Here is a 16,638-nt window from a genome sequence, read left to right on the forward strand (position 1 = left end):
CATTTTACACCTACTTGATAAATCTTAGTTTATTCTAAAATGTTAAATTAGAAATTTGAAAATGACATTTACAAAAAAAAAATACTAATGTCAAAATTAATAAACCAATTACTATTAACCCTATTTTAATTAACTATTTTTTTAAAAAGTCAAAGGCTTTAATTAATTTTGGTAGATATGACTTCCATGCCAAAAAAGTATATGTAATTCTAGTAATAATAAATAGAAATTCTTATTTAAAATTAAAAGTAAGGACTGATTGCGATCAAATCATTCCTAAATTTGCATCTATCATTAAATTATATGAACGCAATTAAGCAAGCAATAATCACAATTAATGGTGAATTGAAATGATTTAACCGGTGGGACCGGTTTGAGTTTTGCACGGGCCGCCGTGGTCCGAGGTGACGCGATGAGATTTTCCATATGTTTTTAGAAGTTGATGAACTCTTACCTTAAAGTGTACCGGTATTACTAATGGACGTGAAAGGCGGACCACTGAGGGGACCGTATGTGTTTGTGGAGGGTGGCTCAAGTCGGGTATATGTGGCGGTGAATGTAAGAAGCGGCACGCGTAGAAGGTGCCCCGGGTAATCTTCTCCGCACGGAACAAAAGACGTGCTCACAGGACCCTGGCAGGATTGCGAACAAGGATTCGCTGCTTGGAGGAGATCAGGACAGAACATTTTCCACCAATGGACAACGGCCGAAGGCGGGTGGGTCCCGTCTGATACATCCGAACCGTGTCGTGGAAGATTGCGCGTCTGGCTTCGGAGCGCAAAAGTAAGCGAGAGTGGACACGAGTCACGCAGCGATTACGGCAACGACGACGACGGAGCTGCTGCTCCCTATTTCTGCTTTGTCTTCATCTTTCTCACTTCGGCTCTTCCGCCGCGGACTCGGCTTCTCCTCCGCCGCCCGCCGGCCATTCTCTTCTCGGATTCTCCTTGCACCACCATTGTAGATATTCTTTCCTCCTCCTCCTCCTCCTCTCTTCCCCCTTCGACGGCAAAAGGAACCGGTAAAAAAAAAAAGTAAGACATGGAGGAGAGCGGCACCGAATTGACGCAACGCTCAAATCATTCCTCCGCCTCCTCCGCCTTCATGTCGTCGTCATCATCTGTGCCTCCTAGTTCATTGGATCGACCCAATTTCTCTCAGCCGTTCCACCACTTCGCTTTCAGCTTCAGTCCCGACGCCGTCGCCTCCGCCAAAAGGCCGGGCATTCCGCCGATCCCTCCCTCCCTGACTTCCTCCTCGACGGTGGCACTCCCATTTCACTCACGATCTCTTTTCCAGCCCTTTGGCTGTGATTCATTTCCCCACCTCACTATCCCTACGCCATCGCCGCCGCCTTTGTTAGTTGACCCCATGCTGGTCGACGACCGGACGCCTGCCTGTCGTACACCGGCGCCTGGTAGTGGTCTTCCCCACCTCCGCACGCACCGCCGCTCCCATAGTGGTGTACCCTTTGGCCTCCCCCTACCTTCGCCCCCGGCGCCCAGGCCTGTGCCCTGCCCTAAGTTAGTGGACAACGGCGTCACCGAGGTAGCCCTCACTGGCAACCGCTGCAAGTCCGAAGTGGCAGCGGTGGACGATTTGATCATCGCTTATATGGGCAGATTGGACAAGTTGAACTCCTCTGGAACGGAGGAGAGGCACGGGGATCTGGTAGACTGCAGCAGGATGAGCGGCACGAGGACGAGCGGGGCTGATAGCAGTGGGAATGAGGCGGAGAGTAGCATCAATGAGAGCGGTGGGGATAGGAAAGAAGGGAACAAGAGGAGCGCCTCAGGGGATCTGACGCCAATGAGTACGCGCCATCGAAGGAGTTTCTCCATGGACCATTCCACAGACAAGCTGCATTTTGGCGACGAGTCGCCAAAGTTTCCACCTTCGCCTGTGGGGCAGCTCTCTCGTAGAGGCTCGATGGACAAGACAACGAATACATTCAGTTTGGAGTTCGGTAATGGCGAGTTTAACAGCATCGAGATGAAGAAGATTATGGCAGATGAGAAGCTTGCAGAGATGGCTTTAGCAGATCCTAAAAAAGTGAAGAGGTGATTCTCCATAGCTCAAAGTCCAAGTTTTCAGCTTAACTATCGAAGCACGTTTATTGGTTTTTGTTTTTACTAACATCTACGCTGTGGATTTTAGAATTTTGGCTAACCGCCTTTCAGCTTCTCGATCCAAGGAGCGGAAAATGCTCTATATTTCAGAATTGGAACATAAGGTGCAGACCTTGCAAAACGAGGCTACTGCATTATCGGCACAATTGACCATACAACATGTGTGCTATCTAGTAATCTTTGATAAACATCTGTATATGTTCTAAGATGCTTGATGGATTGTAGTATCATCTTCTTGCAGAGGGACTCAGCTGGACTTGCAAGTCAAAACCATGAGTTGAAATTACGTCTACAAGCCATGGAGCAACAAGCACATCTGAAAAACGGTAATTTTATGTCAAACTATTTTGCTTCAACATGTTATATGCTTTGCGGGGAGAAAAAATCTTTCTAACAACATAGGACTAGAGGATCATGTAGTGGTTGAGATATCAGTTTGAAATTATGTCTCCCTTGAGAGTTTAACCCTATCATCAAGTTTGAACAAAGAAATTTACCAATAGTTCTCTCTGATGCACTTTTTGAGAGTGATTAACTAAATTATTCCATTGTCATGTGGGTGTGTGATCATCAAATGAATTGCTTCTATAAAACAATACATAGTATGGCTAACATATTTTTTTGGTTGCCGAGGCCTGTGTATTTTTCCATTATTAACATATTTAAGATGCTGATATATAAAACCAAGGATGTTTGATCCCTATCTTACATCAATATTTTATATTTATTTTTCCCATTGTTTTGTGATGCACTCCGGCACATGAGTATTGTTCTTGTTGTCTCTCATATTCTCATAATGGTTTAATATCAGCTCCCATTGTGTTCATCATCATCTCTCCCTCTTTATTGGTGAGTTTACTTGGGAGAGAATGATTCAATGATGGCCTTTTCTTGTGTTTTTTCTATCTATTATCTGATATCTGCTCCATGTTTTGACGCGGATAAGAACCTAAAAGTTGGGTGGTAGAGATATAAGTATACAAGTTCGTCGCCTATCATGTCTGTTCCATTTTTATGGGTAAAAATCCCAAAATTTCTTTGAAATGAGTTACCCTGCTTAATCATAGTGACAAGAATTATCCCTGCAGGCTATCGATGCTCACATACTTCTTGCCGTAGTTATAAAAAATTGATTAAAAGAGTTTGAAGAGTTTGATTTTGGCAACTAATGACATGGCTCTGAACAAATTAGTTTCTAGATATCTTGAAATGATCTACATAGATTCTTTGTTTTAGCTGTTATGGTATAGGTTATAGTATATGTATAATATATGTATCTTTTCTCAATTGAAAACAGCCGTCTCGATAGATTTTTGCATTCACTGTTTATATGAAAATTTATGTAACATGATTTGGGGCTGTCCTTGTTTGTTACTCCATGCCATGAACTAGTTGAGAAAAGAAATGTGCATCCCTATGCTCCTTAAAAAATAAATACATATCCTCTCAAAACATTTCTATTTTTTTTTTCATTTGTTCTCAGTCAATTTATCTCTGTTAGATGCATAATTTAGTAGGTTGGATTTCCTACAGTTCATTTTCCAGTTAAATTCTAACTGTTCCACTAGCAGACACATGTGCATAGATGGTTGTTTTTATGGAAAGTATATGATTTACTTCAGAAACTTCATTATTTTCTAAAACTCGTCTTTCTAATTTTATTTCCTTTGTCTCACTCTTATGATTCATGGTATGATCAAGTTTCAATATTTTTGTAAAAGTTCTTTTTTTTCCCATTATTTTCCTTTAAACTTGTTTCATCCATCCTTCTTAGATAGTAGTTCTCTAGAAGCTAACTGATGATTCAGTGTTTGAGATCTTGGTCAAAAAGTAATCCATTTGGGGGCAATCCATCTTCATTTTGGAGCCATCAATTGACTTTAGCAATTCGATTCTGTCCTCAAGTTAAGTTGTCTGTTTTTGACCGAAACTGACAAGCATAATGGCAAGTTGCAACTACAATATAAAGTGATAACATCAGTTTAAGGATCTTGCATTCTGACTTGTCTTGCTAATTTGTCCAAAGATGAATGATTAGGAAGAATTTCTACGTAGGATGAACCAAAGTTTTCTCACTTTTTCAACAGTAGCAATATATGTCACCACAGCCTACCTTGTACCTGGGTTTTTGTAGTTAATCAAATTAGAAACTCCAACAATATTTTTTGCTTACCATTTAATTTCACAAGCTACTCCTTAAGCTGCATTTTGCCTAGATGTTCCAACTAAAATACTGAACTGAATCCTGGAATGTCAGCTAAACATCATGGAACCGAAGTTAATGTCTTGAGATGTCCCATACAGTGGTTTCCTTCTACATCTTCTCTATTTCATGAATTTAAAAAGAACACTAGCCAAAAAAAATGAATTGGGATATGCAGATGTGCTACTTTTGCTATTTTTAGCCTATCACTGTTAATTATTTGTTCAAAGTTCTCAAGTATGCTTAGATGATGTCTTAGATCATAATCATCCTATTTAGGGTCAGTTAATATTCATGTTAATAAGTTTTTTTTAAAATCTTATTTCTTCTTCTTATGTTGCTGTCCAACTAATCCCTTCCTCAAAATGGCCATGTATCATCCAGCACTGAACGAGACACTGAGTGCTGAAGTCCAGCGTCTAAAACTCGCGACAGGAGAGATCAATGAAGCTCAGCTCTCAAAGAACATGTATCAACCAAGTCCTCAAATGTTCCAGTTGCATCAGTTGTGGTCCCAGCAGCAGCAAAATCCTCCACAAACTTCACAGGTTTCTCCATATGAACTTCCAATGCCCCAACAAAATCAAACCAACGTTGCCGCCAAGCTTGAATCAAGCAAATGTTAATGGCCTCCAACCGGCTTGACAAAGAAGAAGGTGCAATTTTAGGCTACTCGGTGTTCCAATATTTACAATATGCGAAAGCAAGACGATATGCTCATACCAGAGCTAATTTAAGAAAATTTTTAGAACAATTTGGCAAAGTGATTTTTTCTGTATTCTTTTGGATTCTTTCTATATAACAATTGTTTCCCTCATGATATGTTATGCTATAGGTTTGCCACTCATAACATAATAATTATCCTGTTATGCTGTAGGTTTGTCAAATTTGTTTTCGGTTGGAATTTCTAACTATTTTTTTATAATTTTTTTATTTTTATCTTAATATTTCATATTCTCATATTTATTGATATTGACATAAAAGTATTTTAATTTTTAAAATATCTGATTTGTTTCTTGGATCGGTTTTATTTTTGATACTCCTAATTCTACGAAAGAATTTCCCATTCAATATTATCATTACAAAGAGTTATTCCTTCAAACATTACCGATTTATTCAATGGAAATAATTACAAAAAATCTCAATAAAAATTCTTTATTTTTTATTTTTTTTTTAAAAAAAAAAAAGAGGCTGAAAATCAGATTGAAACGGTAAAAAAAAATTGCCCGGTCGCCGTCGGGCCGACCGGGCCAACCAACAACCGCCGCGGGAGCTGTTTCGCTCTTAAATAACCCCTTCGACCACGCTTTTCTACTACGTCGTGTTTCTCGCTTGCGAATCATCGCCGTCGCCGTCGATTCGAATCTCGTCGCTCCTCCGAAGGTTTGATTCTGCGGTATCTTCTCGTTTGATCACTGCCATTTGCATCCAATCGAGTTATATTTCGCGTTTCTTATGTTTGGCGTTCTGTTTTTCATGGCTAATCTTTAGCCTTTTCTGCCTTTACTCGGATAAGGTTTTTTCCCACCTGAAAAAATTGTTACATTCTGCTTTGATTAGATTTTATTTGGAAAAACTTATTTGGATTGATACAGTATAACAAATTGTTGGAACATATTTCGTTGTTTGTTGTTGTATTCTTCTTCTGTAATATTGCATAAATATTATGTTTTGACAAATATTAGCTTAAGATCAGCTCGCATACATACGATGTTAGCTTGTGTGTTTGTGGTTCATGCTGCTTTTATTTTACCAAAATATTAACTTTAGCATATAACTCTAATTTCATTCCTCAGGATATTCAAAGACTCGAGAATTTGTTTGCATCTAAGAACCATGGTACGTCATATTATAATACTTTGTTTTCTGCGTTAAATGATACTTCGTTATACTTTGTAAATTTAATAGTTCTTGGGTGCTGCTGAAAGATTATTTTGGGTTCATGGTAGATCAGTGCATTATTTTATGAACGATAAGAATGAATCCAAATAAACAAAACCAGCAAATGTTAAGGTACCTAGAAATATGGTATCGATAATCATCAATATAGTTAGCATCATCATAACTATGTCCAATAAGTATTTGGAGTAGGCTATATGGATCTTATCCCTCCATATGTGGATTATCAGTTCTTTTTAACAACTCGAGGAAACATTTTGTAGCAACTAAGAGAAATTGGAAGCATAGTTGAACGTGAGATATTTGGTCATAAAGTAAATAAATCATCAGTTGTACTTCGATGCCTGTCACATATTCTGCCCATGTTGTATTTTATTTCATTTTTGTCCGTGTTCTGATTCTTTTTATTTGTTCCTTTTTTAGTATTTTGAAGGGTATGATTACCATGATCACTCGTTTGAGCATAATTATAGGTGTTACCCTGCATCTCTTATTGAAAAGGTTTGAGATCTTTTTCATCTTCATTTTTTTTTGGTATGTTGTGCTCTTTAATACCAAGATCATATTTTCGAATGTTGAAATTAAATAATGGCCACTGTATGCATTCATATTTTCATCTACTTGTTTAGTTTTGGAGGAATCTCCTTGCATGTTGTAGATTAAATAATGGCCACTACTTATATTTCCTTGTTTCTGCAGCCACATCTCGAAGCTGGTGGGAAGCGTATGTTTTAGAAGACCTTGTTGTATATGATAAGTTCTATTCTTTGCTCTTTTGCTTTTTCTTGCTATCTTACGTGATCTCTCCTTTTTCAGTCATAATGCCTGCCTCTGCTCTCCATTACCTCTGTAAGTTTGATCAATTTCGTTAATTCTTGCTCACTTGAAGAACATGATTGTCATTTGTATTCTGCATCGTCCATTTGCTAGTTGTATCATGCTGATACTTCTATTCCTCAGCTTATCTAGACATTGACTACCCGATGCAATTTGAGCTGTCGAATGTTGCTGCAAACAGGTCTTCACACTCTGGCGTTTTGGAGTTCACTGCAGAAGAAGGCCTGATCTACATGCCACATTGGGTTGGCACCAAAATCTCTATCCTACAACTGCTTTATTTATGAAGTTTCAGTCTGTTAATCCTCTTAGTTTTCTAGATGATGGAAAATTTACTTCTAAAAGTAGGAGATACAGTACATGTCAGAAATGCCAGCCTCCCCATGGGCACATATGTTAAGATGCAGCCCCACACTAAAGATTTCTTGGACATCTCAAACCCAAAGGCCATGTTAGTAAACTTGTATCTTACTGATTCAAAGTTGCATCATAGATTCCTAAGCCTTGTATCAAGTAGACATGTTAATTGTAGTTTGTTTTTTTTTCTGTTCGATACAAGGATGTTGCAAGCCAAGTATTAACTCTCTTTTTTCTCCTTTGCAATTATTGAGGCAGCCTGGAAACTACACTAAGAACCTTCTCATGTTTGACAACCGGTGACAGTATCATGGTATCATATAACAAGAAGAAGTATTACATAGATATTGTGGAAACAAAGCCTTCTTTTGCAATTAGCATCGTTGAGACAGACTGTGAGGTTGAATTTGCACCTCCTCTTGATTGCAAAGAACCTGAGCGACAAGAAACTCCAGTCCTTAGAAGCAAAGCACCAGCTGAAGGTTTAGTTTAACTTTCCTTATTTTTTATTTTCTATTGAAATGCTTTGTTTAACTAGTTCAATAGATATGATCTTCTTTGCCTTGAAAAGGAACAGCCTACGTTAATTGGAAAGAAGTGTGATTCGAGATCCCATTTTTATCATTTTATACACTATAGATGCATCACATGGATTCTACTTATCCACTTGTTTGTGTCATAATTGACTATGATAATTTTCAGCAAATGTTCATGTGAGAAACTCACTGAAACCTGAAGATAAATCTGATTTTGATATGAAATTAATGCATTCTTTTACTCTGTAGTGTGGTCATGTTCGGTATCTCATTGCATTTAGCTTACATTCTTATAGTCCTGCACATGGCTTCTTCTACAAGTTGCAAGCCTCTCTTTAACTATCCAACTATACTGATATAGATAAACTGTTGATATTCATATTCTTTGTATTCCTTTTTTATTTGGTTGGATTCATATTCCATTTCTTACAATGGGAAGTAAGATGTTATTGTCAGTTTTAGGCTTTAAATTGTTGTTGAATTCTTTACTTTCCTTCTTAACTGACAACCAAAGAGAATTTGTTTATTGATGACCAAATGAAGGTTACTTGACCATCATTGATCTTATTTCTCTTGACATTTCAGTTGGGGAAGCGCAGGTAGAGGAGGAAGTTGATCACAAATTCACACCATTTACCGGCACAGGAAGAAGGTTAGATGACAATACCCCAAAGGACAGAGCTTCGACCAGTGCTTCCACAGTGAAGGATAGAGGATGTGTTGCCATCAACAATGTCAAGCAATCAATGCCATCAGCTTCACAGAGTACCTCGCGGCAAAGAAAGGGAAAGCTTGTTTTTGGTGCAAGTTCCACTTCCAACAATGCTTCAAGAGAACCAAACAAGGTGCACAATTATATGATATTTCCAATAAAGACCAATTGATACATATACACCAATGCTTCAAGAGTTTATTGAACATGTCATAATGGATTAATGATATTCATACTGTGAATCAATCCTTATATATATACATATATCAAAAAGTAAAAAATATACCTCCTTCCCATATATTCTCAGTATAAACATTTGTGTTTATTTATATAGTTGCAAATTCATCAAACAATTACCTTGGACAATTTTTATCTGATTTTCTCTTGAATTTTGGTTGTATGTAGGCCATCTCCAAAGAAGAAAAAGTAGAAGCTGCTAAGAAAGAAGAATCAAAGGTCCAAGCCTTCACTGGAAAGAAATACTCCTTGACAGATTGATCAGCAAAGCATTAGAAGTTCAGACTTCTATTCTTAATCCTCAATATAAGTTCTTGTGGATAAAAACACTCTTGCTTGCTTTATAGATGATTTGCAGAAGTGAATGATTCATAATTTTGTAGATAATTTGCAACTGGTTCATAGAAAAGTTGTTGATTCTAGCGATCATTTAATTTTGTATAATAGTGGAGAGAATTGAAGTTTTTATTTATTTATTACGTCAACATAAACATACCAAATGTATTTATCTGATAGGTAATAATACAAATTTTATAGAATGGCAAATAAAGGCTAAACTAAACTCAAAAGATTCTGCAAAATAAATGACTAAGTTGATTAGAGTTATTAAGCATTTTTTCTAAGTGTTAAATGTTGGGTTGAAGGTTATAAATATAGTCTCATATTGGAAAATACATGAGAAAGATTATTAGTTTATAAAAAAAGATATCTTCATTGGCATGAGATTTTTTTGGTATAACCCAAGAGCAAAACCATAAGGGTTTAGGTTCAAAGAGGACAATATCATATTATTGTGGAGATATCTAAAATTTTTTCGATCTTTCAATTGGTATCAGAGTGAGGTCGCTTTTCTGCTTGAGGTGGATTGCAAGGTTGTAAACATAGTCTCACGAAAAATACATGGGAAAGATCATTGGTTTATAAGAAAAAGATATCTCCATTGACATGAGGTGGAAACTTTCGTAAAACTGGGTCGGCTGCCTTTGAATTAGTCGAGTAAAATAAAAAAAATAATATATATATTAATTTTTTTTATTAAATTGAATCTGTTAGGATTGTAAATGGAGCGCGTTCTTCTTAAGAAGAACTTGTTTATATTCATTTAACATATATAACATCAATTAAATGAATAAACTTCAACACATAAATATACATAAAATCAATTAAATGAATAAATTTAAATACATAAATATACAAGATCAATTAAATGAACGAGTTTGAACACATGTGTTTAACTCATTAATGTTCGTGAATTATATTTATCAATAAAAAAATTTTCAACATATTAAATGAATAATTTTTTTAAAAAATAAATAAATGAATTTATATTATCAAGTTTAATAATTTAAAATATAAAATTTTTAAATAATAAAATAAATTTGAATCGAGAGTCTTCTGGTACGTAAATTACGGATTAGAAGATGGTCCACTTTTTTAGACCCTTGATTTGAATGGACCCTACTTATTTAAAGATGAAATCTATCCAAATCAAGGATCTTCATATAAGAGATCATCCTCTAGTCCATAATTTTTGGACAAGAGGATTCTACTGATTTGATAATATTTAAACGAATTAAGTTTAAGTCAGCTCAACTGAAGTTCCAACTTATAAAAAGAGGAATCTGGTATAATCTTTGTATAAACGATGCCTGAAATTCAGGACACTGTACAAAAGTGATCATTTTCTTCTCGATCTTTGAATACATGTAAAATCCAATTCCAGAACCACAATTGTTAAACCGGTTGCGTAAACCGTGCCATCCGGTTCGATCCGAACCAAACCAAACCGCCGGCCGAGCATCCACAGCAAGTCTCCCTCCGCCCTCTTCTTCTGCGGTGCAAAAGTTGATTACGCTCGCCTCTCATCGCCGTCCCCTCCGCCCTTTTCTTCGCTCCAGATAGAGAGAGATGGCAGCGGACTGCTGTTACGAGGTCTCCCAGATCGCCTACGTAAAGCTCGTCCTCCACGCCCTCAAGCACCCCTCCTCCGCCGTCAACGGTCTTCTCCTCGGCCGCCTCCGCCAAGACGGATCCACCGCCACCGTCGAGGTCGCCGACGCCGTACCCCTCTCCCATGCCCAGATCGGCCTTCTACCCGCCCTCGAGATTGCCCTGATCCAGGTATTCTCTCCCTATCCCATCCCATAGCCCTCCTCTTTCTCCGTCACTGGCGTCTTATGGATCGGGATCTGGGGGCAGATTGAGGAGCACTTCGAGGCGGAGGGATTGAGCGTCGTCGGTTACTACCACGCCAACGAGAGGCACAACGACTTGGAGCTTGGTAACGCCGCCAAGAAGATAGGGGATCATATCTTCCGATTCTTCCCTCGTGCTGCCGTCCTCCTGGTGTGTTTCTATTTCAGTCCTTGAGCTTGTAAGGGTTTTGTTTTCTTTCTACTTGATTTACTTTACTTGTTCGGTGGTAATTGCCCTAGTTGGATAATAACAAGCTGCAAAAGCTGAAGACTGGGAAGGGGAGGGATCCTGCTGTGCAGGTAATCATCGACTGATCTCCATTACCATGTAATTGTAGTGAAATTGATAATTAACTACATGATGGATTCTCTTTTCCGTCTATAATTTTGCGTTTTTTTTTGACGTAATATGGGATTCTTACTGGTATGTGCTCTTGTAACGTTGATGCATATGTGATTAGGAATGCTTCCGGTGATCTTGGTTTACAAGTATAGGGATAAAACTAGGTCGTCGTTTTTGCCCAGGTCCATCTTTTTCATTTACTCGATTGAAGATATTGACTGAGCATGTCTTTATAACAACATAATGTTGAATATGCGATCGACTACGCATTAGACCCCAGTAAGACTTAACCATAAGAATTGTACCGTACATCAATTTTTTTATAATCCATCAAAAGAGCATGTATTTTTTTACATCAAATAAAGTGTTAGTTATAATCTTCCATCCTTGCAAAAATTTAACTCAATCTCTCTTCGTGGCTCATGCTAGCATCCTCTAAATATAGATATGCTCATCCTAGTCTCTGCTGACAAGGAATAATAGTCACAATGTATTAGCGACATATTCAATGCAATTTCCCTGATCTTAATAGGTACAACATATAAGAGACATGCTCAATGCAATCCCCCCAATCTTAATACTTGCAACGTATTAGCGACATGCTCAATACAATTTCCTGAATAAGATTAGGAATAATAGTTGCAATGTATCAGTGGCATGCTCAATACAGTTCCCTGACCATTATCAAACATGAGATATAAAAGGTAAGAGTTCAAACAATAAACTATATTATTTAATTATAGAAGCAAGTACGATAATATCTCAATGACATAGCGATGCACACGCGAGTACAAGTGTAATTCATAACATAAAAAGCATGAGCATGCACCACGAATTTCATAAATCTAAATAAAGAGATATTGCAATCAAGAACATAGTATCATGAAACAGATAAAGAATGAACATTAAAATAGTATCCAATCTGGTCGGCATAAAATATCATTGATCTCATGATTTTTAACGATGACTAACCTATCATAACCTCTAGATGAGATCCTATAGGATGATGCTATCAGATGTCAGTTCTTGGTGACTTGTCTCCATGTTCCATGTTCCATGTTCCTATGTAACCCTGGGTGGGAAATATTTTCCATTGATTTTGTTTGAATTGGATTTAAGTAATTAAAAGATATATAATTGGATGCATGGTCCTCTCTCTGTTATCTTACTTTCTGAAATAAAAGGCTAAGTGCTGATGTGTATTTATGGTTGCCATTTCTGACTTGTGTATGTCTGTCTACTACCTGACTATAATCTCTTAATAACTTTGACATTGTAAATTTATGGATTTTTAATTTATTGAGTGTAGCTTGAATCAAAAATGTAGTTTATAGACTATAGCAATACCTTGGTAGTGTTTTCTTATCGATGTCTTTCTGTCATGAATTCTTGATTGTATTTCATACTGTGATCAAGTATCCACCAACTGTAAGCATTGTAACTTCTTGGTAACATATTGATTCTCAAATTCTGAACCCTCACAGCTATACACAAGGGATTCATCACGAAGTTGGCGTCAAACTGGATCCGATGGAAGCAACCAATTGACTTTGAAAGAGCCGGCAGCTAATATAGTTTTGTTCGACTATATTTCTTCTGAAAAATGGCAGCAGATTGTTGACTTTGATGACCATCTGGATGACATTAGCAAGTCAGTACTGCTTTTTTATTATTTTGGCCAAGTTTACCATAATTATTCAGGCTAAACATTTGTACATCTAATATTTTGCAGGGACTGGCTGAATCCTGGCTTGTTTGATTAGTTGTGGTAGGGTTTTCTTAAATTTCATTGGTATGTTATGGATATATTATCCTTAAAGACGCTCACATGCCCGCAAATCTTTGTTATTTTTTGAAGATCTGGTTCTTTTGGATAAGACTGTTATGCTCAAATAAAAAAACCTACTTAACTGATCGAATGACCTTAGCTTGGTAATTCTTAGTACCTGTGAAAGAAACTGTATTGTGCTTCTCTCCCTTATTATCGTTATTCACTGATCCATTATTTTCCTTCTGCTCATAAAAAAAAAAGTATTTTGGTGTGGATTTCAATATTTATTTATTTTTGGTAATCAGCAGGAAACAATCTTTCAACTCATTAAGTGTCTGAAATGGCTGAGTTTTGGGGTGACTAAACCCATGCTTCATGTTTATCCTTTGTTGGCATCGACTTGAAACTCTTGGTTGGTTTGTTTCGACAAATTTCCATGTTAGTGATGTTATGTTCATCTCCAATTTAGTCACCCATGCTCTATATTCTTTCTCCATTGTCTTGGTCGATTTGTTTTCGATAAACAAACTGTGTTTGTTCTGTGTATCTCTAACTTGCAAGTTGCAACTCTTGAGTGGAGTCAAATAACTGCTTCTATTTTCTCATGGGACATTGCTACTGCTTCAAAGTTGCTAAATTGACTGGAGGGTTAGGAAATCTTCCACACCTGAAGCCGGGCAAGATGTTGCCCTGGGCCGTGTCTGACCGATATGCCAACATATGCACGTCTGCATTTAACTCGCTTAGATTTTGATCCAATTTACTTGTCTTGATCAACCAACCTAACCAGTTCACTTGGCCTTTCAGTTTGACCAACTCACTTAGTCGATTTCTTGATCTTCTGGAGAAGTATGAGAGGTGGTTGTTTGCCCTATGGCCGATGCTAGTGGTTCGATTCTGCTCCTCTTTTGGCTCGTCAACATATTTCATAGCACTTTTTTTTTAATATATATTTTGTTTGTTTAATCAAGTATTTATTTATTCACTTAATTGAGATTACGTTGACTGAATCAATGTTTCTTTTTTCATATTAAACATTTTTTAAATTTTTAATCAATTGTTTATTTTTCAGCATTTTCTGAATTTATTTATTTATTTACATATCTAATTTTTAATCAATTCTGCTCGTATATTTGGAGTTTTTCATTTGAATTTATTGTTTAAGTTTATACGTGTACATTGATATATTTACTTACATGTACTTTTATAGATTTTAAAATAATTTCATTCATGTATTAGTTTATTCTATGAGTCATCCCACCTTATCATTTCATCAATACTATGGAAATGGTTTCATGTCATAACAAAACAAAACTACAAAATAGTAGTTAAGCCCGGAGATGTAAACAATGGGATGGACTTTTTTTTAATAATAATGATTTAAATTACATCTGAGTATATTACATTTGAAGAGTTTAAATTATTTGTGATATTTAATTATTTGTTAGAATTCATCTGTATTTTTTATTTAATAAAAAATTTTAAAATTATAAAAAAATTAGAAAACAGTAATTCAAGGATAAAAAATTAAATATTAATGGCGCTTGTTGTCATTTCAGATTTATAGTCTGTCGGGACCTCTAGGACTACTTGGATCAAAAGTTTAAATACCTGATTTTTTTTAAAAAAAATAAGAAATTAAAATTTCTACGTAATGCAATGATAAAATACTCAGAAGCACTAATAAAAAAAATTAGAGTTTTACTTGATAGATAAATTTGAGGGAAATAATAATAATAATAATAATAATAATAATAATAAAAGGCCAGCTGATGACCATAGCCATATCAACATGCAGCAATTTCCACAAGTCCAAATCATCTGCCCTCTCCAATAAACTTTGCAACAAGTTAAGCCATAACATGACAAGAATGTTGATAAGAGAACATGTGAGGTCGCTGTTAAAAAACCAGAAAAATCTTCTATCACAAGAAACTATTTTTTATTTTATAATTAATTCAAAACAATAGGCTGTAGCACTCGGTTTTCAGTTTCCCATCATTATTTTTTCTCATCTTCTTATTAATTTCAGGCGAAGGGATTGGAGACATGTTACATGTAATGGCACCTTCGACAACAACATAGAGCACAGGACCACTTGTGCATGGCTCTATCTCTATTAATGATGACTATATTTTTTAAATTTACTTCAATCCCTGCCCCTATAAACTACTCGATCGTGTAGACAACTAAGAAGAGAAGGGCGAGGAAGGAAGAAGAGTTGAGTTAACCATTGCAATGGGGGTTCGCTTGGCGTCTGTTCTTCGCGTGAAGGAGATGCTTCAACAATCTCTCAAAAGCAACCGTATTTCCTTGGCTTCGGACATTCCAAAAAAGGGCTACTTCACGGTGTACGTGGGGGAGACGGAGAAGCGGTTCGTTGTCCCGATAGCTTACTTGCAAGATCCTATGTTTCAAAGCTTGTTACATAAAGCCGAAGAAGAGTATGGATTTGACCACCCCGGGGGGCTACTTAGAGTTCCATGCAATGAAGATACGTTCACCATTATCACTTCACAAATCATGTGTTGAGGAGGACTCCTACGATTATATTATGTTATTTTTGTTTTTAAAGCTTTTGATGAGTTGTATAAGAGCATGGAAGGATGATAAAATCTAATTTCATTTTTGGTAATCTTTGTCAATAAGTTTGGGATGATTCAAGTGTCACAAATGAACAATCTCCTGGTTTCCTAAATCCTACTTCCAATTATATGCCAACTCTTGTGAGTGGTAATCATTCAAAAAACTTTGTATGCGGATAAGCTTGCTTAGGTGAAATTCATCATCCTAATAGTCTCACCAATCGGTCATATTAATATGTGGAGAGATAAATCAGAAAATCACAATGTTCTCGACTTTATCCATTATAGTAATATTTATCTAGTAGCTAATTCAATCATTGTAAAAGGTGGAATCGTCACCTTAGCGGCCCCCTGGGTCCGACCTCATAGATATCCAGAGAGAATAAATCACAGTTAAGCTGGGCAAGAGGTATGACTGGGAGTAACTAACTCAATCATGCCCCAAAAATAGCTTGCTTTAATTAGGTTTCGAAGAGGTGTGGGTACCCGTACATCAACTAACATTTGTTCGACAGATTTTTTAATAATCAAACTCACATATATTCAGACAATACTTTTCTTAACTAAGCAGCCTCTTGGATTGTTGTTCGACCTTCAATTTCGTCGATTGCTCTTTTTTTAACTAAGATTTTACTCAGGCATATATTTATCATGCTATTTAACAATTTTTTTAAAAAAAATTCAATTATTGGCAATAAGAAAAATAATAATTAAAGTAGAAAATATAATTTAATAATAGAATACATTGATTTCAAAATGTGGGGATAGCTCAGTTGGGAGAGCGTCAGACTGAAGATCTGAAGGTCGCGTGTTCGATCCACGCTCACCGCATTC

General features: G+C 36.6%; 4 protein-coding genes and 1 non-coding gene across 5 annotated transcripts; all 5 read left to right on the forward strand.

The window, feature by feature from the left end:
• Nucleotides 1-835: 835 nt before the first annotated feature.
• Nucleotides 836-5,154, forward strand: LOC121967375 (bZIP transcription factor 29-like). Its single transcript, XM_042517541.1, has 4 exons — nt 836-2,060; nt 2,158-2,290; nt 2,371-2,455; nt 4,717-5,154. Exons 1-4 carry the CDS (start codon nt 1,042-1,044, stop codon nt 4,956-4,958), a joined length of 1,479 nt encoding a protein of 492 aa, XP_042373475.1. The 5' UTR covers nt 836-1,041; the 3' UTR covers nt 4,959-5,154.
• On the forward strand, nt 4,958-9,171 carry LOC122055141 (ubiquitin recognition factor in ER-associated degradation protein 1-like). The gene is made up of 10 exons (XM_042616524.1): nt 4,958-5,095; nt 6,495-6,545; nt 6,655-6,732; nt 6,931-6,955; nt 7,048-7,080; nt 7,192-7,313; nt 7,389-7,519; nt 7,684-7,907; nt 8,547-8,806; nt 9,079-9,171. The coding sequence occupies exons 1-10, from the start codon at nt 4,958-4,960 to the stop codon at nt 9,169-9,171; spliced, it is 1,155 nt and encodes a 384-aa protein (XP_042472458.1).
• Nucleotides 9,172-10,724: 1,553 nt separating this feature from the next.
• Nucleotides 10,725-13,367, forward strand: LOC121967376 (ER membrane protein complex subunit 8/9 homolog). Its single transcript, XM_042517542.1, has 5 exons — nt 10,725-11,031; nt 11,110-11,256; nt 11,346-11,405; nt 12,933-13,099; nt 13,181-13,367. Exons 1-5 carry the CDS (start codon nt 10,819-10,821, stop codon nt 13,209-13,211), a joined length of 618 nt encoding a protein of 205 aa, XP_042373476.1. The 5' UTR covers nt 10,725-10,818; the 3' UTR covers nt 13,212-13,367.
• Nucleotides 13,368-15,457: 2,090 nt separating this feature from the next.
• Nucleotides 15,458-15,751, forward strand: LOC122055142 (auxin-induced protein 15A-like). Its single transcript, XM_042616525.1, has one exon. It carries the CDS (start codon nt 15,458-15,460, stop codon nt 15,749-15,751), a length of 294 nt encoding a protein of 97 aa, XP_042472459.1.
• Nucleotides 15,752-16,562: 811 nt separating this feature from the next.
• Nucleotides 16,563-16,635, forward strand: TRNAF-GAA. Its single transcript has one exon. It is a non-coding gene; the product is annotated as a tRNA-Phe (tRNA).
• The last annotated feature ends 3 nt before the right edge of the window (nt 16,636-16,638 follow it).

This window comes from Zingiber officinale, chromosome 3B, assembly GCF_018446385.1.
Source record: "Zingiber officinale cultivar Zhangliang chromosome 3B, Zo_v1.1, whole genome shotgun sequence".
NCBI classification, from domain to species: domain Eukaryota; kingdom Viridiplantae; phylum Streptophyta; class Magnoliopsida; order Zingiberales; family Zingiberaceae; genus Zingiber; species Zingiber officinale.